At 38.3% G+C, this 25819-nt stretch overlaps 1 protein-coding gene across 1 annotated transcript in view; it reads left to right on the forward strand.

The window, feature by feature from the left end:
* Window positions 1–1729: 1729 nt before the first annotated feature.
* SPL1 (squamosa promoter binding protein-like 1) overlaps window positions 1730–25819 on the forward strand; it is a 146170-nt gene continuing 122080 nt past the window's right edge. The window contains exon 1 of the mRNA XM_089458799.1: window positions 1730–3177. Within this exon, the coding sequence (XP_089314925.1) occupies window positions 2510–3177 (668 nt within the window). The 5' untranslated portion in view covers window positions 1730–2509. The remainder of the gene's footprint in view (window positions 3178–25819) is intronic.

The raw sequence follows: 25819 nt of genomic DNA on the forward strand, positions 1-25819 counted from the left end.
TCGATCTGCGCGCTTGATCGACAATCCTAGTTGACTCTGCCAATCGCTGTCGCAAGTGTTATGTAGTCTGTGCCGATATTCGTTGATTGCTATTCGCCGATCAGATCTGGACCTTTGATCGGCCAGATCTGATGGCTACTGTGCATTCACTCGTTCAGACCTCCGTTTTTCGCCGTTTTCACGTGTTTTTGGCTCCCGATTGTGTTTTCCGCTGTTTTGTGAAGGTTTGATCATGCAATAATTTTGATCTTTGGCATGATTTTAAGAGGTTTCAAGACTTAGAGAGTGTTCTTGGATCCATTTGGATCAGGTGCAAACCTCTTTTATAGTGAAAAGAGTTTTGATCCCTCTGGGCGCTTGGTAGATCCAAAGTTAAGATGGATCTAGGCTCGTGTGAATAATTTGACTGACCTAATTTTTTTGTGGGGAAGTTTAATATATTTAATGATTTTGAAATTTATTTTAAATACCAAAATTACAATTTCATGAAAAAAATATATGGCAAAAAATAGTCAAATAATTAAATTATATCTTAATATAGTTATAGGGAAAATAATTTATAATCGTAGTTTAAACAAACCATATTTTTGCTTAGAAGATTTTGGTTAAATCTGGTCAGAATTTTAAAAAACTCAGTTACAATTTGCAAGCTGTGAAATTTGGAGTGCCTCATGGGTAACCCATGATGTTAAATCTATTTATAGTGATAAAATAGTGATGGAAACATTAAAATTTAAATTTTGTAATTCAAAAATGGCAAGATTCTGACACACACACATATATATTTTGGGTGAAACTATAGCCTCAATAAAAATGTCATTTATTATTTAATATTATTTAAGATTAATATTTTTCGATAAAATTTATTTATTTAATTTTAATATAAAAATTTCATGTTATGAAATTTATTCATTGAAATTTAAATGATTCATAATGTAGAAATATGTTTTCTTGATTAATCACATTATTAGGATTTGATAGAAGTTTCGAACCAACTAATATGATTTATGCTCACGACAAAATAATAAGATAATAAATTGTTAACTTAATTAATAATAATAATAATATTAATAAAAAATTATTAATTATATATATATATATGATAAAGAAAAAAAAGTTAATAATCTAAACTTTAAAAATATTTAACAAGAAGAAAAACTTCTTGATAATTCAAGTAATGAGATTTTCTTTATGGAATAGAGGTGAAAGCTTGCCTTGATAATTCAATTAGTGTGACTTTCCTTATTTATTGCGAGTGGAAAATTGTCTCAATAATTCAACTAGTGTAGTTTTCCATATACATTTAATTGATTTATTAAATAAATTATGATAATAAGTCAACCTGCATTTACTTGGTTTCTCAAATAAATTATCACATAAGTTAATATACATTTAATTGATTTATCAAATAAATTATCATAAAATTTTCTACGCAAATTTAAAAATAAAATTAAAAAAAAGACATCGTTTTAATTCTATATTTATGGGGAAAAATGCTTACCCACTTTTATATGTCCAACCAGAAAATGAATTGAATGCATCCTTTTAAATAAAATAACACGCCAAAGCCCGTGTCTAAAGAAAGGAATAAGCATCTCCAATCCACAATCAGACTCAATGGTGGATGCCACGCCACTGTAAACATTTGGAAGTAAGGGGCCAATGTTTGTCATATCGCAATGCGGGTTGTAACTGGTGAGGCCAGGCATTGTAATTGATTAATGTATTTTGTTAACTTTTATTGGTTTTGATTTTTTCTCAGCGAATTTGCTTTTCAAAACTTTTGGTCATGTGAGTGATGTGATGTGGCATGGGTGATAATGTTAATTTGATTGAGCATGAGTGTGAATGACCTTTGGTAAGAAGCTTGTTTGTCTGGATGGTATGGTGAGTCAAACATGGTGTACCCGACTGTAGGAGGTACTGTTGAGGAGTCGGTAGTTTTGGATAACGATGGGATGGAAGTCATTTCATAAAAATGGTGTCTGGCAGGAGGTTTCATTGAAACGATTGGTGTTTTTGGGTGTATTTGGTGGTTTAGATCCGAAGGCAAACGATGCCCAGTTGCAGATTCTCTAGGTGAAAATGCTAGATGGGTTGCTTGTGACGTTACAGGTGGGGAAATTGTTGTCTAGGTTCAGGGTCAGTAGAAGGTAAAACATTTAGGAGTTTTATGAGGCTTGTTTCAGATCTTGCGTATCGATGTGCCAGTATAGCGTGTTTAAACTTCCGGGGGCAGAAAGAGGGTTTTTTTGTTGTTGACTTGTTTGGAAGCTTGAATCTGGCTAAAAAAACCCAATTTCAGGATTTGGCAGCTATTGGTAAAGAATCGGACTTGCGAGGTGTGCCTAGAGGCTTGGATTAGCAGAAATTGATGCCCAAGTGCAGGTTTTGACGGTGTCTGGAAGCCTGGGTGTGGAAGGAGTGATCACGAAGGCAGGTTTGGTGGAGGTTTTGGGAAAAAGAAGGGATATTTGTGTGTTGGATGAAGTACGGGTGAGGTGAAAAGATGGAGGCAGAAATTGGTAGAAGTCACTGCGAAGATCAGATTTATCAGCAGCAGAAGCAGCAGCAGCGCCAGCTTTATGCTTCCAAAGGTTATAATTTTATGTCAAAGGGGAAGAACATAGTGGAAGATCATGAATGGGATGGGAATAACTGGGAATGGGACAGCAATCTCTTCATTGCCAGGCCTCTGAGCACTGACAGAGGATCGGGATTTCAAGGTAAACATCTCGTATCAGATGGTCCACGGCCTGCTAATGGCATTTCCAATGACATGTACAATAAAAGCGGTGATGCGTACACTAATGGGTTTCATAGTTATAATATGAATGATGCATCAGAGAAGAGGAGAAAGGTGTCAGTTGTGGAAGAGGAGGAAACGGCAGAGGAAGAAGCATCAGCATGCTTGACTCTTAAGCTCGGTGGAAGTGATTATCCTGTTGCAGAGACAGATGCAGATGCGGCCAGTGGTGGGAGTAAGAATGGGAAAAGGTCTCGTGGGCTTTCGGCTTCATCTCATCATCATCCGATGTGCCAAGTTGATGACTGCAAAGCAGATCTCAACAATGCGAAGGACTATCACAGGCGCCATAAGGTCTGCGAGATGCATGCCAAGGCTAATAAGGCTCTTGTCGGCCGGCTTATGCAGAGGTTTTGTCAGCAGTGTAGCAGGTTGGTCAATGTGTTTTTACACTTTTGTATATGTATGCCCTTTTTTAAACAAGATGCTTTATGGGCACAGATCCCCTCCCCATATTCTGGGAGCATTAGAAGGGAATGTAACTGGCTTACAACACTCTAGGAAGATCCCTTTGGCTGGGAGGCCGTGAGTGGAGTGCAATGTATCTATTCCAGATGGCCTACTAGGGGCAAACCATGTCGATGTGGGATATGAAACACCCTCTACTAAATAACTAAGTTCTCGTTGACATTGTTCTGTTTTTCTTTTTAAATCTTATTTGAGGGTAGAGTTAAGTTGTTTAATGCAGTCGCATCGCATATCCACCAGTGAAAATGATATCTATATGCACATACCAACCCAGAAGTAAACTCTATAGTCGAAGGGATTCATGAGCATCTATTGATTTTTATTACTCGAGAGGGTGTCGTTGGTAACCAATTTACATCAGTACTTGGTACCCAAAGCCCTAACCTTGAATTGGCAAAGCTCTAAATCTGTATTCTGCGCGTCAGACCATCTCTGAGTCTCTGACATGTTTACGCTGTTTCTGTTATGAAGTTTAATCATTTTTTAACCCACCAACAGGAAGAACTTGTATGGTGTTTGTTTTTGATAGTCTTGAGAATGTAATGGTATTTGACAACTTGAAGGTCTTTGAACTCAATCCTCTTTGCATTTTTCATATATGTCTTTGCTGCAATTTTTCCCTTTTACCACGAGAAGGGAGAGTAACATAAATTTATTTCTCAGAATTTTCCCTTGAATTTTAACTCTTAGTATTGTTTAAAATACTGGATTGTAGCACACAAAGTCATCAAAACTGTTCAGTTCATTTGTGCCATTTTATTGTCCATTTCAGGCTTAGATTTGATACCCTGTTTTTTTTCCAAATATGAAATTTTGGTGATCTAAACGAGTGTATCTTTTTGAGTATGTTTGATATCATGCCCAATTACTGTTTGATCCCAGAGGGAAGCCTGTCTTAGTTTCAGCCATAAGAGTAATTTGCCAATTTTTTTATCCCGCAATATCTGCTTCTATGAATTTAAGGTAGAGGAAGAGCAGCTTTGCATTTACAGGTAGGTTAAGCAAATTTTGATCTTTTGTGGTGAAATAAATAAAAACATATTCTTGTAATTTTGTCATAATGCTTTGTGAGTTACTTTAAGAATCTTTAACAACCTAGTCATTTAGTTTTTTGCGGCCAAATAAATAAAAACATATTCTTGTAGCTTCATTATGATGCTTTGTGAATTTTTCTAAGAATCTATAACAACCTAGTCATTTGGTCAATTTTACTTTGAACCAACTGAATTATGCCTAAAGCTAAAGATAAGTGGATGAATTTGCATTTGAAATTTTGAACTTCTCTTGATTTAATGGGCAACCCTAATTTGTTTATTAATTTCTGTTGGCTCTAATTACTCTTTTGCCTCAACTGGAAAAGCAAAGTTTCCAACATTCTTTGAATTGTTTATTTCTATGTTGCATCATTTTTTATTCTTTATCAGAAATACCATTAAATTTCAACCCTTTGAATGGTTTCTCTCTGTCATCAGTTTCAGTGTTCCACAGGAATGTGTTCCCCAAGGTCGGGGGACATGCCCCTCATGTTTTCCATGCTCTAGGGATGGGGAAACACCTGGGGAAATATTTCCCCGAATCCCCCTTTGGGGGAAACTTGGGAAAATGCATGGGGAAACATTTCACCAATGTGGGGGATGCATTTCCCCAAAGGGGGGATGTTCCATCCCTTGAAGGCGCCCCCTTAGATTTTTTGTCCCATGAAGATGGAACAAAGATGGGGTATAGAGCTTTGAGGAGTCTGTGACCTTGGTAATTAATGATAATATTAAATTTTCCTTTATCTTATTGTAATGTCCCCATCTGCTTAGGAGACATAAGGGGATGATTTCGCTAAACTAATTAAGATCCCATAGGCTGTGACGGGAAAATGAATCAAGGGAACGCAATTTGCCTAGGAGAAATCCTTATTAAGCTAAAAGGGGAAAAATATGATATGGGTCCCAAGTTAACGAAAAATCACTTTTAAATTATAAAGTGAGAAAATCCACTAAAATGACTATTAAAATAAAATGGTAACCGTAAAATGGTGGCAAAAGAGTCAAGTGAGTTATAAAAAGGGGAAAGTGAGGAGTCTTTTTTCATTTTTTGCATTTATTGCTTGAAAAATAGGATTTTGGAAAGCTCTTGAGAAATATTCGAGGGTTTTTGGAAACCCTCATTATGGCTGCTGGTTTCGGTGTTGAAACTATATATCCTAGCTTAGTATTGAAGTGGGATCACTCAGATTCCGACATTGAGCTTTACTCTTGATAGAGAAGAAGACAATGATGAAAAAGGAGTAAGTTTAAAGGTGTTATCAATGGATTTTATATTCAGTTTTGAGTATTCACTCTCTTTATGGGCTGATTGTTGAGCTACATTGGGGGTTGAGTTTCCATAGTCTCTTGTTGGATATTGGAACGAGTTTATTCTTTTGCGTGGTGGCTGAGATAACTTGCTAAGAGGACCGAGTCCTTTCATTAACTTGAGGCCGACTTCCATCTTTCGTTTGGCCAAGTTTTGTTACATAAAGAGGCCGAGTTTCACTTGTAAAAGGGGTCAAGTTTGCCCTTTGTGTTTGTTGGCAGAGTACCACTCAAATTTGAGCACATCTATCATCTATTAAAGGCTGAGTTCGAGTCTTTTGGAGGGTCGAAATTTGGTAAAAGACACTGAGTAGCTGTTTGAAGCGGGCCGAATTTGTCTCTTTTGTACCTATTCAAGCTACCAAAGATACTGTGTTTACTGGCTGAGGACGTGTTAGAAGAGCTGAAGGTGTTCATTGTTTATAAGAGAAACATTTCTACTTGGGCCGAGTATCCAAATTTACTCACCTGGACTATTATATCACAGTTTGTCTGTTGGTACAAATTTGTGTCCATTTATTATCTCATTCCTCTCTATTATAGTTGTGTGATCATCTATCCATGTTATGTAAAATCTATGAATTTTATAGGAATGATATAATGTTGTTTTGAAGTGTTTTATGGTGTTTATTTGGTACTGGGCACATTATATTTGAATAAAATACACAAATTACACCTACAACCCTATGCATGCAAATTGTTTGACAAAACATCTTAGTGACAAAACCAAGTAGACTGAGAAATTTTGTGGGAAATTTCGAAATATTCCAAGGGGGTATCTTACAGTGGTATTAGAGCATGGTCTTGGACAACTGTTTGGTTTGAAGGGCAGTTTACGACAATAGTTGATGAGTTCTGAAGATCACCCATACGTCACTTATAAGAGACGCTACAAGGTTAGAGAACCCACTCCAATTTTAAAGGAGGAAGAAATTCCTGAAAAGTAAGAAGAGGAAGAAGTACAGTTTGAAAAGGGCGAGATAGTCATGGGCGATAGAGAGAACCAAGAATTCAACAGTTTGGTTAGCATCCTGAATGATCTGGCCAACGACCAGAGGGTGATGAGGAAGTTAGCCAATAACACAATAGGGGAACAATAGAAGAAAGATCCCATTAATGATGAAGGGTCTAATAGTGGAGAAGGCAACCATGCATGCACAACCATGCAAAGCCACTCTCACATATACAACAAGTCATCTAGATCAATTATGCCACAATTTTTAAATGAGATTGCTGTTGGCCAAGTGGAGCAAGTTGATCAGGATGAGCCTTTTGGGGCATATTTGGAGGAATATAGGAGGCAGGGATGAGACTTTTAAACTGCCATGACTTTCACAGACTTTTGCAACCTCAAGATAAGAAACAAGCCTAAAGGAGCTAAGACGTCTATGATGCATTACCAAAATCTATAGAAAACACTGGGGAAAGTGACCCTCTTATGTTTTGATGGATCCTTAAAATGGTCAGCTAGATCATGGGTTCAGAAGTTGGACACCTATTTCTAGCTCAATCAGATGATAGAGACATATGCCGTTAAGTTAGCTACCCTAGATTTGGATGGTGAGGCTCATGAGGAGTTTACATAAAAGCTCATTGCTTGCTTTCGACAAGGACCTTGAGATTCATTTCGGAGAGTTGGCACAACTCAAGTAGATTGGCAGTGTACAGGCATATATCTCAGAATTTCAGAGGTTGGCAGTGTTGGTCACCAACATATCTCGAAGATTACTTTTTGGTGCCATTATGGGCACTATGAGTTTTTGGTTATGCCATTTGGGCTAACCAATGGCCCCGCTACATTTCAATCCTGCATGAACCATGTGTTCAATAAACAGTTGTGGAAGTATTTGTTGGTTTTCTTTGATGACATACTCATTTATAGCAGGACTTGGGAGGATCATCTCAGGCATTTGGACGAGGTGTTCGGAATTATGGAAGAACAACAATTTTATGCAAAAGAGTCCAAATGTGAGTTTGGTATGACTGAGATGCTTTATTTGGGTCATGTGATTAGGGAGAATGGGGTCCAAGCATAGTATTAAAAATCGACTGGTTCATTGGCTAAACCACCTGGATCGGCCTAAAAACCAGGTTCAAGCCTTCATTTCGCCGTTTTTTCACAAAAACTGGGCCTGACCGGTCGGTTTATGGGTAAAAGGCTGGTTCTGTCATAAACTAGTTGGTTCATTGCCACGTCGGCCACAGACCCATTGGGCAGCTTTTGAGGTGGTTTGGAGGGAAACTAAGGGTTGTTTCCCTCCAAAAACACCCCCTCCTAGCCAATAAAATGAGGTCTCCCCTCTCATTTGCCTCCACATCTCATTTGGAGTTTTTGTGAGTTTCATTGAGAGCCTGGAGAGTGTTGAGTTTTTGCTGGAGTAGTGGAAGAATAAAGAGTTTGAGCTAAGTACTAGCCACCATGCCTCCAAAAGCCAAGGATACTGCATGAGCTCATTGTGATATGATTGATGGCAAAATGATATGCAAATATTGCCAAAAATATATTGAAGGAGGGGGTATTAACAGGTTCAAGCAACACTTGGCTGGGATAGGAGGCCATGTATAGCCATGTGGAGCACCAAATGAAGTCATAGGGCATATTAGGGCAGAATATCTTTAGAAGTTTGAGACTCAAGTCACTGAACCAACAAAGAAGTTTGTGATTCAAGCAGTTGCAAAGTTTGGGAGTCGAGACTCAGCCTACTGAGTTTGATCATGATGAGAAGTTTCAACTTTCAAGTAATAATGTTGATCAATAATATCATATATGTAGACTTGTAGTAGGCTAATGGACCCATAGCTTGTAGGCTTTGTTTTTGGACTCTAGAAGCCATTTACAGCCTCATTGATTATATATTTTGTTGCTGATATGTATTGCATTTGGTGCCATTTGGATATATTGGCCTTTACATGGTATATATATGATCAAACTTTGCATATTTTGTGCTTGTTGGTTTGGAATCATGCTTTTAAATCTTAAATATAGTTTTTTTCATTAAAAAATAATTATTTCATGTGTTTTTTTTTTAAATCAGTTCATTGCGATCTAACCAGTCCCAGTTTGATCGGTTCCAATTTGAAACCCGGTTTATTAGGTGGACTGGTCCAGTCACCGGTTCTGGGTTTTAATACTATGGGTCTAAGTACACCAGGAGAAAATCAAGGCAATGCTTGAGTGGTGTTGTCGCACAGAATGTTTAGGCACCGCGACAACGACTTAAGATTGGGGGTTGTCACACTGATCCCCAATCACTCAGTTTGAGTTGTTTCCCAATAGCAGACTAAGGGGGGTAGACCCTATGGAAATGGAAAAATGAAAGATTAATTGGGAACCAACCAACTTGGGAGACACAGCTAAGCAACCAATACCTGTTTTAGATTGCGCAAGATTTTAAGGATTCAAAATGATTTGAAGAAAGTGATACCAGTGCCTTGTGGAGTCAACTCTCTTGCAAAGAAAATAAGATTCAAGTAAATGATGAAAAACTAACGCTGAAAAGACTCTAGTGTCTCATATGCAAATGCAAAATTAAAACTTGTGAAATGCAAGCACTTGGTTAATTTTAGTTAAATGAGAGCTTAAAATTATTTCTGAAATATGTCTTAAGTGTTAACTTAAGGCTCAGAAAGGTGGTGATCTAAATGTGAAAGCAAGTATTTATACCAGCACTGCAAAATGTAAAATCTGCACAAATAATTACTAAAATGCACAATGGATTGAAATGTAAAATGCTAGAATAAAACACCTTTAAATTCAAAAATTCATTTGTGTGAAATATCCAACCAAGATCATTAGATGCATAAGTAAAACTAGAGTAGTCCTACTTGCATAAGCATGTAAAAAACAAATGAAATTCAGAAATTAAACTAAATGTTTTAAACTCAGATCACATTAATGAAATATCAGTCTAGTAATCTGCTCTTACATTACATCAAATGTTAAAACCAACAATATATTTTAAAACAACGGTCCTGTAACTATGCAATATTTAGAAATTTCTATGTATAACAATAGAAAATTTTAAATGACAAACTGATAATTACAATTCAGAAAATTTATGAGTTTAATTATTTCTGATCTATTGATGTATTGGATTTAAAAAACTCAGAAATAAACTACTGAACAATAGTACAACAATTTGCAGAAATTTGTTTGCAAAAGTTATTGAAACTAATTTATATTTCTGCAATTAAACAAGAGTAAAAATGTAAATTAAATCTGTTGCCAAATTCAGAAAATTTCTGAGTTTAATTCTTTCTGATCTATTGATGTATTTGATCTAAAAACTCATAAAATTACTAAAAAAACAGTGAAATAATATTCAGAAAATAGTATGCAAAAGTTTTTGAAAGTAATTATATTTTTGAATTGTAATGTAGTGAAAGATGAAAACTAATTTGTTGCTAAATTTTAGATAATTAAAATTTTATGCCAGTATTAATCTTGCTTTCAATTAGATCAATGAAAAATGTAAGGTTTTAAAGGATGTGCACTAGTCATCCCTTAGGGGCTTGAAGACACCTGAAGAGATGTTGTCCGAATCACTGAAAATCCTCAACTCATAATTTTTTTGTGAAAAACTTTGTTAAAATTTGTTTTGGGAAATTTTTAAGAAAAAATTTAAGAAAAATTAGTGAGAGAATTTTGGTGAAAGAGGGGAGGCCATAAGGCTGGAAGGGAGGCCGAGAAAGAGGCTAGAGATGGCCAGCGCAGGGCCCCAAGGCCCTAAAAAATTTTTGCCCACGATTTTCTTGAAATTTACTTCAACCTGCAAACAAAATGGAGATGCCCTCTGGAGCTTAGATCTCTCTCCGGAATCCAAAAAAATCACCTGCAATTTTCATATATGTTTCTGTACAAATAAAAGATAGAAAAAAATCCCAAAGAATGTATATACAAAAATATGAAATACCCAAAACCCCAATGAATTAAAAAATTTGATATTTACAAATCTACAATAATATTCGACAGATCTAATAGATTTGCAGATCAAAGCCCTTTATTAGCTAGATTTAAACAATTTTTTGCACAATATTTAGAAATAAATTTGAAATTTTAAAGAGGCATAAGCCCAAGAAAAATCCTGCAAGTAAAATATTCTATAAAATGACTTCAGAAATTAAAAAGATAGTGGGCTTTTTTAGATTCTGTAATCTGAGAGTCAGTTGGTCACGCTGAGGATTTCCCCAAACGCTCAAATTTTGAATGATAACTTCTACACACTTAAATATGCTTGTTAGATTAATAGAGATTTAAAAAATGATCATAAAATTATCAAGAAATAGAGATACCTGTTACTTCTATCAAATTAAAATGATATTATAAAAAACCCAGAAATTTGTGCAAGATACCTGTACACAAATGAATCCTCGAAGGCTATTAACCAACAAATGAAATAAAAGCAACAAAGTATTAAGAACAATATTACCACATAAATCTGAAAGAGGAACACCGCGATCTGAAACCCCATAGTCTTTGCGTTTTATTAATCATAAAAAAGTTACAAGAGCTTTCTTAGAGAAAGTACACGATTCAAAAATCGGATGCAAATAATGGAGAGAGGCCTCTCATTTATAGGAAAATTCTCCAACGGCTAGTTGGCTTGATCTCTGTCAATGCAATCTCAACCGTTGATGAAGATCAAATGATCTTTTAATCATCACTGTTGAAATAAAGTTACTTTTTGAGGAAATTCAAATTTCACTTTTAATTAATTCAAAAATGATTATTTTGAGTTAATTGCTGCAAAAAGTTGGCTTTGACTTAACTACTATGGCCCAAGGGTTCAAAATATCTTGAAATTTTCAATATTCCCTTGGCCGGGGACCTTCAAAAATTAAAAACTTTAAAACCCACGAATTTAATTTTTCCAACCCTCTAACATGTAGCTATGGTGTCTAACTATGAGAGACCATGCACTAAATATTTTTTATGTGAAATATTACATCTCTAACCCATGAAGGGGGAACACCCGTTCGTTATAGACCCTTAATAATTACCCATTTCTGTGACACAAAATATGATCTAGTAGACTAAGTGACTTGTAATAAAATAACTTAACCAAATAGTTATAATTATTCCCAAATCACTTTTACAGAGACTCGATAAATAACGCTAGGACTCATTTAAAATCCCGACGACAAAATCCACCCTAGCTTTGGGGTGAGGCTGGAGGGAAAAACTCTACCGATCATCTGTGTTTAGAAACACACATGAATCAGTGAGACTAAAAACCTCCTAGGATAAAAATCATCATCAGAAAAATAAATTTACTTAGGTTGTTACATACATTGTTTTACTAGGATCATTTACATTACAAAATGCAGAATGGGTTTACACAACTCCAGTGTACATATAGTTGATAATGATGAATTTGTGGATCATTTGAGTGCTCGGACACGATGGAAATCCATGCGTGAAAAGATGTATAACTATGGGGTAGTTGACATGGAGTGGTCAACAAGTGGCACACCCTAAAGAATGTGACATAACTAAAAAACGTCCTAGGTCTCTACACCTATTACAGGAAGTTCATTAAGGGGTACTCACAGATGACAACACCTCTTACAAACCTCGCTAAGAAGGGAGTTTTTGTTTGACAGAGGAGGCACAAGTAACCTTTGAGAAGATGAAATAGGTGATGAGTCCATGTCCTATGTTAGCATTAATAGACTTCACTCAACCATTTGTGCTTGAGTGTGATGCATTAGGGATTGGGATAGGAGCCATGTTGATGTAGAATAACCATCTCATTGCTTTGAGAGCTGCAAACTCAGGGAATATGCGTGACATTATTCAATATATGTTAACGAGATGTTGGCCATCATGCATGCAGTGACCAAATTCATATAGTACTTGGTGGGGAACAGATTTAAGGTGAAAAAAGATCACAATAGCTTAAGGTTCCTCACAGAGCAAAAAGAATTGAGTGAGCGTCAACATAAATGGATCATTAAGCTTCAAGCTTATGATTTCGAGATTGAGTACATTAAGGGCAAAAACAATGTGGTAGCTGATGCCCTTTCCAGAATGCCACCCACTCTCTCTCTCTCATGGAGATGCATCCGACTAGAAATCTCTTCTACTAGTTGAGTAATCCAAGAACAAATTTACTGTGAGATCCTTGATGGGCTGATTCAGGATGATAGGTACTGTGTCAGAGATGACATTATTTATTACAAAGATAGGATCTACCTGGTACCAGAGTCTCAACTTAAAGGAAAGATCATGCAAGCAATGCACAACTCACCACTGCCAGGGCACCTTGGGTACTTGAAAACTTACAAGTAGATCAGGGAAAGATTCACATGGAAGGGCCTTAAGACAAGTGTATTGATTTGTGAGGGAATGTAACATTTGCCAACAAAATAAAGTAGAACACACTCATCCTGTAGGATTACTTGAGCCACTTCCCATACCGGATTAAAATGGGAAAGCTTTTCTATGGATTTCATTACCGGGTTACCTCAGGTGCAAGGGAATGATTGCATTTATGTGGTGGTTGATCAACTTCGAAGTTTGGACACTGCTTCACCATACATTCCCGATTTTCAGCATCATAGGCGGGAGAGTTATTTTTTTCAGTGTTGCGAACATCTCGATAACATCCCGATTTTATCTTAAAATCACGATTTTTTGTCTTAGCCGATTTTTGACGATTTTTAAAGATATTTTTATGGTATCTTAATTTTGCCCATTTTTTACCGATATTTTCCCAATTTTTACGATTTTTTGGTTTTTCGAACCCTTGTTGAGTTTATCCCAATGCTGATGTTCACAACATTGATTTTTTAGAGAGATATTCCAATTGCATGGACTTCCAAAGACCATTGTGAGTGTCAGGGACAACAGGTTCATGGGGGGATTTGGGCAAGAGTTGTTCAAGTTGTTTGGGACAGAGTTAACGTCGAGTGCTAGTTACCATTCGTAGATTGATGGGTAGGTCGAGATTGTCAACAAATGGCTGCAGGGCTATTTGAGAAACTATGCGTCGGGCGAACAAAAAGCTTGGATAAAGCGTTTGCACTTGCGAGAGCATTGTTATAACACCACTTATCACATGTCGATTGAGATGACTCACTTCAGAGCCCTGTATGGGTATGGTGCACCAACATTTGTAGATCGGGTGTTTGGAGACAATAGGGCGCCTATAGCTAAGGATTGGATTCAGAAGAGCCCAAACTTACTGCATCTCTTCAAAGATATTTTGAATTTTGTACATGGCTCAAAATCAACAGAGAATTTATGTAGATAGACATTGGGTGGAGCGTAGCTTTGAGGTTGAGGACTGGGCATAACTTCATCTAAAACCCTATCGACAATCATCAGTTAAAAGGAACGGAGTAGAGAAATTGAAACCCAGATTCTATGGACCCTACAGGATTGTGAGGCACATAGGAGAGGTGGCCTATGAGTTGGAGTTTCCAAAGGGGTGTAAGATACATAATGTCTTCCATGTTTCATGCCTCAAGAAGGCCCTGAGACAATACATTGTCACTTCTACTGAGCTCCCACCATTGGATGAAGAAGGGGAGTTGATTTTGTTCCAAGAAGAAATTTTCGAGGCAAGGGAATGGAAGCTCAAAAATAGGACCATTAAAGAATACTTAGTCAATTGGAAAGATTTTCTTGTCGAAGACGCCACTTGGGAAGGAGAACAAGTGCTTTAACATCCCAAATTGACGCTGCTTGAGGAAAAACAATTTTGGGTGGGGAGGACTGTAATGTTCCCATTTGCTTAGGAGACGTAAGGGGATGATTCTGCTAGCCTAATTAAGTTCTTGTAGGCTAGGACAGGAATATTAATGAAGGGAACACAATTTTCTTAGGAGAAAACTTTATAAAAGCTAAAGGGGGAAAATGAGACATGGATCCTAGGCTAACAAATAGTCACTCTTCAATTATAAAGTGAGAAAACCCACTAAAGTGACTTTATTAAAATAAAAGAGTAAAAGGGTGGCAAAATAGTCAAGTGATTTATATCGTTTCATTCTTGCATTTGTTCACTTGAAAAATAGAATTTTGGAGAGCTTTTGAGCAAGAGTCTAGGGTTTTTGGAAACCTTAATTCTAATTGTTGGTTTCAGTGTCGAAACTATACACCCTAGTTCGTATTGGAGCGGGATCACTAAGATTCCAACATTGAGTTTCCTTGTCGATGAAGAAGAAGACATTGGTGGAAAGGGAGTAAGTTTAAAGGTGTTATCAGTGGATTTTATATTCAATTTTGAGTATTCTTCATTCTCTTTACACGCTGATCGTTGAGCTACATTGGGGGTTTGTTAAAATTGGCAACTAGGGCCAAACTCCATGTGGGTCATCTTATTTATGGCAGTTAATATTTTTCTTGGTTCCCTCTCATCGAGAGGTGTAGGATTGATCTACAGATCATCCGATTCCGATAAGTATTCATGGAGACATGAATTTATTTGTGTTATGAGACAATTCGTCAAGGTTGGCCAACAACCAAATAACCCTCACATGTGCTCAACATTTTAGTATAAAAGGAGGTGACTTGATAGTCATTTGTACACACACTTCACTCTTGATTTCTCTCCACTTGTTTTGGGTTTAAGTGGAAGAGAAGTCTAAGAGGAGGAAGCCCTAAACGTAGGTCTAGAAGGAGACCCTATTCACTGTAAAAGAAGGATGCCCTAGCCCCAGGTCTTGTGAAGGTTTGGTTGTAGTTTGAAGGGAGATCTAGCACGGTGAAGGAGGCCTAACATCTGACCCTAAACGCAGTCTTATCATACCCTAGATGCCCTAATCTATACGCTGTTTGAGACAACCCTTAGACGCTGGAAAAGAGGCAGTAAAGAGGCTCCCTAACTCGCTGCCCTAACCAGCAAAGAAGGTAGGGACAACGTGGGTGTTTTAGGGCTGTTAGAGCCTCTTGGTGACTGCGTGGAGGGTTGTTCCATGCTACAGAGAGGCCGAGTTAGGTAAGGAGAATTGCGGACTGTTTGTGGGCAGCTTCAAGGTAAGGGTGACACTGTTTTGGTTGGCTATAGGTGACAACAATCCCTGTGGTAGGCCGCAGGCCTTGCCTAACTAAAATAGGGATAGCGTGGAGGCTTCTTGGGCTGAAAAGTGCCCAGAACAACGACACGAATGGAGGAGACCCTTCCTTGATAAGGCCGCAGTCTTTGAGGGATGTTTTAGGTGACTGTTTGAGGGTTGTTGTAGCACATGGGTGCCCTAACCAGTCACAGTAAGGAACAACAGCAAACGCAGTCTTCTACACCTCCTATCTGCTGTAAGAAAGAGACATTGTTGTGTTTTAGGTGCACATCTTGTCCGCTGTCCTAAAGACCAGCCACGTTGAAGGGAGAGGTCTCTTCAGATGAGGAGATCCTATGTGCTGTCACAAAAGGTTCTTATCAGCAGTTTAGATAAAGGAACTGCTACCCATACCTTTGATGAGTAGAAGCTCCTATAACACACAGATCAACAGTGTACATATTGATGACAACATTGTGTGTTTCCTAGGACTGTGGGATCATAGGCCTTAGCTGCTGAGTACATATTGATGACAACATTGTGTGTTTCCTAGGACACTGGGATCATAGTCTATCTAGTTGCTGGGCTAGGCCATAGGCCATAGACAACAGCTAAGGCAATGTGGCAGCATGACAGAAGTTTTGGAGCAGCATGGTGGTCAATGGTACATGGTGCAGCATTGGTACAACAATGGGAGCTGCAAGTACAGTACAACATAGTGCAATGAAGAGCTCAACAATACAGTGATGGGTACAGTCATGTTTAGTGAAGCATGATGAGATGCAGCATAGTGATGATGAGGTGCAACATGGTGCAACACAGTGAGGTGTAGCATGATGATGAGGAGCAGCACAATGATAGGTGCAACATGGTGATAGAGTCACCTTGGAGAATCAATTGAAACAACATGTCTTCCACTGAATTCAGCTACCTCATGTATCATCTTCTTAGAGATGATCTATGCTCTTATTTAGATAAGTCAAAGCGTTGACCTCTATTGTAAATGTACTGTCTCTCTCTCTTTGCTGAACTATTGAAGAACATATAAGAAGAATTGATCAAGGGTTTCCCCACATTGGGATTTGTCCCTGGATAGCGCCACATCTTGTATCCTCTTGTCTAGGCTTGTCTTCTGCGACTTATGTTTATGTTCTATCTGCAATTTACTATTATGCTGATGTGATTGCTAATGTGGAAAAAATATTGAGCTAACTATGAAAATTGAAATAAATTGCTCTAAGCATAGAACATAGTAACATACCTAAAATTAACAGGGTTGAGTTTCCATAGTCTCTTGTTGGGTATTGGAACGAGATTATTCTTTTGCATGGTGGTTGAGACAACTTGCTAAGAAGATCGAGTCTTGTCATTATCTTGAGGCTGAGTTCCATCTTTCCATGGGCTGAGTTTTGTTACATAGAGGTCGAGTTTCACTTGTAAAAGGGGTGGAGTTTGCCCTCTGTGTTTGCTGGCCTACCACTCAAATCTGAGCACATCTGTCATCTATTGAAGGTCGAGTCCGAGTCTTTTGGAGTGTCTAAATCTCATAAAAGAGTTTGAGTAGCTGTTTGCAGGGGGCCAAGTTCCTCCCTTTGGTACCTATTTGAGCTGCCAAAGTTATCTGTTTTTACTGGTTGAGGTTGTGTTGGAAGAGTTGAAGGTGTTCTCTGTTTATCAGAGCAACATATCTACTTGAGTCGAGTATCCAAATTTACTCACCTGAATGTTGAAAATTGTAGCCATGGTTGGTATTTCCCTCAACGAAAATAAAAAGAAGAAATTGTGAAATTTAATATTTGAATTTTCCATCCAAAATCTTCAAGTCAACCTCATGTAAATTCAAGTCGGCTGGGCCCCAAAAGGCATCCATTCCACCCCCCTTGGAAGTCGATATAAAGGAGAGGGTTCCTCCTCATTTGGTACATCAAAATTTTGTCTTGTGCATCTCTGATCTAGTGAATTTCAGGAGGAGATAAGGAGGCCAAAATTCTGAGGGAGGGCTATGGGACTTGGCTTGGCATATTATTTGTTCTTGGGCATTGGTTTGGCTATCCTCTTGATGTTGTTTTTTATGTATTGTTGAACTATGAACTCTCCCTCTCATAAGGAAGAATTTCTAGGTTTTCTCCTTGTGGGTTTTGCCTTGGCCTTAGGCCTGATTTCTATGTCTTGTCTCATGGTTTCTTGGTTATTTCTTTTGTATCTATGGCAATTTGTTACTCCTCTTTCATGCTTATGAATGCATTTTCTTATAACTACTTAATGATGTAAAATGTTAATGCTAATATTGATTGTTTGAAGCTGTTATATGTAGAAGAAATTTGTTGTAGCATTGCCTTTGTAAAATCAACACTGAACTGTTATATTACAGCCTCTCTGTTGGTACAAATTTGTGGCCATTTATTAACTCATTGCTCTCTATTATTGCTGTATGAGCATCTATCCATGGTATGTAAAATCTTTGAGTTGTATATGAATGATATAATGCTGTTTTGAAGTGTTTTATGGTGTTTATTTGGTACTGGGCACATTCTATTTGAATAAAATATACAAAAAATACACCTACAGCTCTATGCATGCAAATTGTTTGACAAAATATCTCAGTGACAAAATCAAGTAAACTTAGAAAATTTTGTGAGAAATTTCAAGATATTCCAAATTGGTAATATTAAATTCTCCTTTATCTTACTTTTTTTTATCCTTTTACTTAAATTTTTAACATTACCATTAATTGTTTCAGGATGTTTGAAAGTGGCTCCATCCTCATCAGATTTCGCATGTTGAAAGCACTGCTTTTAAAAACAGCTGGCTCGGAACTGACTCGGCCGAGTTGGTTCGAGCCAGACCTCCCAACATTGACCCGGCCTAGGAAACGGTTCGGCCGGTTGGGTTAATATCTAGCCGGCTTTGCCGAGTCCGTATTAACTCGGCCGAGTTGCGTACATCGGCCCAACAACCCAAAAAAATTGCGATTTTTTTAAGATGTTAAGTGTGGGGGACTCCAAAGCAATTTATTTTTTGTTTATTTGGTCTTTGGGGTCCATTCCCCTCTCTTAAGCCCTATTTAACTCACCCAACTCCTCTCATTTCCTCACAACCATTTCATGCATTTGAGTGAGAATTTCAGTGAGAGTTTGTGAGGAGTTGTTGAGTTTGTTTTTGAAGCAGCAATGAGGAGTCTTGGGCAAGCATTGTAGCTGAAGTGAGGGGCTTCTTGGGTAGCCATTTGGAGCAGCATTGAGGATTTGGTTTCTTGGAGCAAGCTTGAGGAGGCACTTTCTGCCTGGAGGTATTTTTTTTTCACTTGTAGTAATCTGTTTTTGCTTATTAAATTTTATGTGCAAATCTTGAAATCCTAAAGAGTGTTTTTTGTGAAAGAAATGAACATTGAATCAATGTTTTTTGTTTTGTTTTCATTTTCAGATTTTTTGCTTTCATTTCCAAGTCAAAAAATGGCACCTAGAGTGAAAGATGCTGCTTGGGCATATGTTGAAATGGTTGATAGTCAAATGCATTGCAAATTTTGCCATAGGAAAATTAAGGAAGGTCCTGGGGGCATTAATAGGCTGAAACAACACTTGGCGGGGATTAGAGGCCAAATTACTCCATGTACCTCACCAGAAATTGGGGAGATTAGGAAGGATTTGTTAGCCAACTTTGAAAAGTTTAAAAAAGATAAGGCTAGGTAAAAAGAGTTAGAAGCTGAAATTGGGAGGAAGAGGAATATACAAAAAATGCTGGCTACCAACCCCCATTTTGATTTTGCGGGTTCTTCCTCTATCCCTTGTACTGTTGCATCCAACCCCTTCTGATATGTTCCTCCCTCTTTTGAGTCTATTCAAGAAAAGGGAAAGGGTAGAATGAAAAAGGGTGATATGAATATCAAAAGTTATTTCACTCCCTCCTCTCCATCAGATGCACATGGTCCTCAAGCTAATAGAAGTCAAATGCAGCCCACTTTAGATGACCATTGGAAGAAAGAATTGAGGGAAGTTGCTTGTGATTACATAGCTAGATGGTGGTATGATGTTGATATCCCCTTCAATGCCTCCTGTTCACCATATTATGAGCCTGTGTTTGATGCCATACATGCTGTTGGAAAAGGCTTCAAAGGCCCTACTATGCATGAGCTAAGGGGGTATCATTTGCAGAAAGAAATTTTATCCATTAATGACTATTTGAAAGATTTCAAGGACTCATGGGCAGGAATAGGATGTACCATCATGTCAGATGGATGGACTGATCAAAGAAACCGCACCATCATAAACTTTCTTATCTTCTGCCCATAGGGAACCATGTTTCTAAAATCAGTTGATGTATCTAATAAGGTAAAAGATGGGCAATTGTTGTTTTAGTGATTGGATGAGGTTGTTGAGGAGGTGGGGGTGGCTAATGTTGTTCAAGTCATCACAGGGAATGCCTCTAACTATGTTCTTGTTGGTAAACTGTTAGAGGAAAAACACAAGACCATCCTTTGGACCCCATGTGCTGCACATTGCATAGACCTCATGCTTGAGGATATTGGAAAATTAGATTGGGTCAAAAACACTGTAGATCATGCCAAAAGCATAACAAAATTTATCTACAATCATTCATGGATTTTGAGCCTCATGAGGAAACACACAGGGGGTAGGGATATTATTAGGCCTGCCATCACTAGATTTGCTACTCATTTTTTGACATTGCAATCTATGCTTTCACAACATAGAAACTTGCAAAATATTTTTTCCAGTGAAGAATGGAATCTAAGCCAGTAGTCTCACAAACTGCAAGGCAAAGAATTGAAAAAGAAAGTTAATGAAGAAATATTTTGGAGAAAGGCAACAGAGACTGTGAAGCTTGCTGAGCCACTGGTTAAGGTGTTGCGGTTGGTGGATGGGGAAAGATTGGCTATGGGCTTCATTTATAAGGCTATGGATCAAGCAAAGGAGTAAATAAAGAGGGCATACAAGGATAAAGTGGCTAAGTATGGGCCCATTTGGCAATCATTGATGAAAGATGGAACAATCAACTCCATCGCCCTATCCATGCAGCTGGGTATTTTTTGAGCCCACGATATCATTATAAAGCTAAGGCGACATGAGCTTTAGGGGGGGAGGTTAGAGATGGACTGATTGAATGCATTGATCGCATGATCCCATTGGAGTGTGATCAGCTGGAGATACACCGACAGGTCACAACCTTCACCAATGCCTCAGGTACCTTTGGGAAGAACCTAGTAAAGATTGCAAGGGAAGCAGATGAGCCAGGTAAACAAAAGTTTCAATTTTCAAATTCTTAATACTTATTTTGTTAAATTGTTTATAATTTGAAAGTTGGATATAATTTGTAATTTTGTTGAGCTAACTCTTTACACTCCTATGTTTTTTGCAGCACAATGGTAGGAGGCTTTTGGTAGCCATTGTCTTGAATTGCAGAAGTTTGTAATTCGTATTTTGAGTCAAACTTCCAGAGCTATTGGCTGTGAGCGCAATTGGTTTGTCTTTGAGAGGATTCACACAAAGAAGAGAAACCGTTTGGATAAAAAACGGTTAAATGATCTAGTCTATGTCCAATACAACCTCCGGCTCAGGCGCAACCAATTGCTGAACAAAAGCCCTGATTCAGATCCCATTGTGTTGGAAGACATTGATCCAACATCAGATTGGGTAGTGGAGAGTCATCCAACAGAGTTTACTTCTGATGAGGATATGGATTATGAATTACAGATGATAGCATCACTCAAACATAATGTTCAATTGAATGCAGATCCTGATCCACTTGTACCAGCCTCAACCTCACAGCTAGCAGGTCCTCCAGTTGCAGGCGCTTCCTCTGCTTAGCCACGATAGAAGCAAATATCTTGTCTATCTCAGCTTGCATCTGCTGCACAACGTGCTAGTGCTACCACTTCTACAGTTGCAGTTGGAGATGATGATGAGGAGCCATGGGGCCCCCCATCTGACTCTGATGATGATCCAGAGATTGATCTACATGATCTTGGATCCTCTGGCAGTAGCAAGTAGTACTGGTCACAGTTTAATTTTGTTGTAGAGGCCATTTCTAGCCTCCTTGGTTATGTGTTTTTGTTTTGATATCTATATCATGATTCATGATCATGTATGTATTGGACAATATTCATGAGCCTACTTTGATCATATGTTGTCTTCTATCTAAATTCTAATGCTGTGTGTTTGGAAACATGAATGAAAATCTTTAAAATTATGTTTTTTTATAAAAATAAATAAATATTTAATGTATTTTTTACAACGATCAAGTCACTGAAATCGAGTCGACCGAGTCGATACCGAGTTGGAGTAAGAGTTAGAGTCGACCCTCGGCCGAGTTGGAGTTTTAAAACATTGGTTGAAAGTAGAATTTCATATCACAGTCAGAATTCAACAGACTTAACAGTTTTCAGGATTTTAGGATTGGCAAGGTTATAGCGTTTCCCTTGGATTGCAAAGTGATGAATTTGGATGGGATAAATTGTTATTATTGGCATTTATTTATTATTATTTTTATATGTATAATTTTTGGAGATGTGGATCCCTATGCTTGGGTATCGCTCTCCCCATGGCCTCCCCTTCCCCCGCCCCCTTAATTAACCTAAAATTTGGGGTGCCTCCCACGCATCCCCCTTGTGCGTTTCCTCACTCCTGCACTCCCCTTTCCTAGAAACTTGGATCACAGCTTTATTTCCCTCGTTTCCAATTATCCTGATGTGGCAAGCATGTCCCTCCGAAATTTGGGAGAGTTTATGATTACTATAGCCAGCTTACTACATTCAATTCTGAATCCTTTGGTTAGGGAGCCATGAGTGGGGGGGTATCTATTCTGTCAAATTTGACTACTTGCACCTGGCTGCAACTGCTATCACATGTACAAGTGGGTCATGAAGCACGAGCATGAACATCATTGGAGAAACTTGATTGCACCCTGCTGGGGGTGAGCACAACACCCTACTTGCACCATTGCAGCAAGCTACTGTTGACAATAGTCTCCCTTATTTACTTGCAATAACTTTCTGTATCAACAGAAATCAAATAAGTTGTTTCTTCTGTTTGCTCAAACTTTTCTGTGGTCCACCTTATATACTTTTTATTCTTTTATAAAAAATTCCAGCATCATTTGGCTGGCTGATTTTTACAATCCCACTTATAATTCAGCAAATGCAGAGTCTGTATTGCTACATACAAGGCTGTAGGCTTAACATTACGTATTGTCTAGTTTCCCAAATGGGTCCATTTTATACACTAAAATCTGGTTTGGCAAAGTTCAGCACCTTGTTACAAGTGTAAAGAATATACATCTACTAAAATTTCAAACATGGAAGTGGGTAACCGCATAGGACTGCTTCACTATGTTTGGCTTATCCATTAGCAAATTCATTTGATTTGTCACTTAAGCTGTTATGAAACTAATTCATAATCTGAACTGTAACTGAAAATCTGAGATGAATTTGCTATCAATGAAGGTCCTGATATCACGGATATGAGCCAACCCAGAATTTTGCTATTATGACTGAAATATGAAAAAACCTGAATTCTTAAATTTGGAACTAGATCTGAAAATCTGAAGACTATAGCAACCCAAAATCTGACTGATCACTTTGGTTTGCAGGTTTTTAGAATCTACAGCACTATTGTTATTAGTGGATTCGGGAGAAAATTTCAGATACATGAGGACTAAGCCTTCCATCATTTTAAATCACATAATGTATCAGATCTATTACATTACTGATCTGCCTTACATTCGTCACAAATGCCCATGGACATTTTGCATTCCTTTATGATATCTTATCACCGAAAGACCATTTTATAATGATCTATGAATTTGCATTCAATGTCTTCTTGTTGGAATAGCAGAACTCAATTGAATTTAACAATGAACAATACCATCAGAAGCTCCCTTTGTGGATAAAGCCTGAAAGAAAGCTTTGGTGGGCGTATCCCTTGTATTGATTTAGTGAAGTAGGGTTCCAAATTAAGCCCCCTTAATTTTTCTAGCCCTTATGTTGTAAGGTTTTGTCTCATCTTAGCTGTCATGGTTCTATAAGTCTTCATTTACAGAGAAAGCTGAATTTATTTGCTGACAACATAATTTTTCATTGCCACTCTTCATGTCACTTGTAATGGCCACAATTTCTCTCCCAAAGCTCCTAAGAAAAGACATTGTTTTGGCAACAACTTCATTCCATCTTGGGTCTCTTTGAAGCCTAGAGACTAGGTTCTAGATTATCCTTATATTGTTAAGGTTTCCAGGGTTGTCAAGTGAGATGTTTTAGGTTGTGGGTGGCGCTCCCCCACAACCTTGGTTGAAGCCACCTTCTCTGACCATCAACCTATCTTTTTGTGCTTGGAATGTGGAGGGCCTTGGACCCTCTCATCACCCCCTAGACATCTGCCTCCCCTGTGCCTCACCATAATAAAATTGAGGTAACAGGGAAATGAAATCCAATCAAGGGAGAGCTGAGAAAACTGATAAAAAAACCTCACCGACTGACAAACAACCAAATGTCCAAGAGAGGGAACCAGGGAGATTGTTGGAGTGGAACACCTCCTAAGACACCCTGAAGAGGAAATATCCAGGAGGACCCGACTGTGACCATTGACCTCTAATTTTCTGGGAGTCTTTAAATGGGAGTTGGCTTTCCTGTAGATTTTCTAGTGCTTAGAGAACGAGCTCAATTTTCTGCTACTGATAATTACTTCTAATGATATTTTTGCACTTTCCAGATTATCATTAAGCAATTACACTTCAGAAAACTCAACTATAAATGCAATAGAACAGTAGATATCACAATATCACAATAGTAGACACCACAAAATTTTCACCTGGGAAACCCAACCTTGGGAGAAAACCCAGCAATCTTTTCTAGGAGAAATTATAGTTCAATTCAACAAATGGTACAATCTGTTTTTTCAGTCAAACTTGGTCAATCTGACCACACAAACTAGCTAGGTCAAACCTGGTCCAAAACTACGCAGAATAGCAGTCAAACTTTTGCCCCAAAAAACTTAGTCAACTCTGCCCAAACTTTGGTCAAACGGTGCCCAAAAATCTTGGTCGACTGCAGTCAAATCTGCCTCAGAAGGTTTGGTCAAACAGTCTTAGGCAGCCTGTGGTCAACTCAGAAAATTCAGTCAACAATCTGCCCTAGAAGTTTGGTCAACTCTGTGGTCAACTCAGAAAATGTGGTCAACAATCTGCCTCAGAAGTTCGGTCAACTCTGTGGTCAACTCAGCCAGAATAAAGTTTGGTCAACTCAGAAATATTGGTCAAAATAGGACAGTCGAAAGATTTGGTAAACACTAGTCAACTTCTGATTGTTGGAATTTCTAAGTCTGACATGTTAGAAACCCTTCATGTACTTTACTGATTTATTCCTACCTACTTGTTCTGTTAATTAACAAGTTATTTACCATGTAAATACTGAAAATAAATACAAGTACATGCTCAACATATTAACTGAAGGAAATAGAAACAAGCACACAAGTGACACTGTTGTTTTTGGACTAATGTCCCAAGAAAAATCCAATGTGGGAAAACCGGTGCAACTATTTGAGGGTTTGATTTATTAAGCAGTTTCAGAATACAATTTGGGTGCCAAATCCGGCTTACCTGACAGAGAAAAATCTCGGCAGTAGCACCTCTCTACTGGGAAGCAGATATTCCAGTTGAAACCCCACATAAACACTCCAATAGCTCCACAGCTCCAATCTGCCCTGCGAAACCCCAACGTCAGCCTCTAGGGATTGCGTCAGCCTCTCTCGGCAGTTCCGGTTGTTCCGGGCAGTTTCGGCTTCTGCCCTCTATGTGAGATTTCCTAGCTGTTCCGGCAGTTCCCGACAGTTTTGGCTATTCCCGACAGTTCCGGCTTCTGCCCTCTGCGTCAGCTTTCCCGGCTGTTCCGGCAATTCCCGATAGTTCCGATTGTTCTCGACAGTTCCGATTTCTGCCCTCTGTGTCAGCTTTCCTAGCTGTTCCGGCAGTTCCGACTTCTTCCCTCTGCGTCAACTTTCTTGGATGTTCCAGCAGTTCCCGACAGTTCCGGCTGTTCTGGCACAAGACTGGCTAACCCCGGCTATTTCTGTGTCCCTCTCCAGCTACTGCGCTGGTCCTCCCGGTGCTATTTCTGCCCCTCTGTTTCTGTATTCACTTCCCCTCAGTTGCAACTCTGATCACTCTCTCAACTTTCTCAGCGAACCAAGCCCCAGAA

Source organism: Pinus tabuliformis, chromosome 7, assembly GCF_031772625.1.
Source record: "Pinus tabuliformis cultivar Carrire ecotype Pingquan chromosome 7, CPIR1, whole genome shotgun sequence".
Classification (NCBI taxonomy): domain Eukaryota; kingdom Viridiplantae; phylum Streptophyta; class Pinopsida; order Pinales; family Pinaceae; genus Pinus; species Pinus tabuliformis.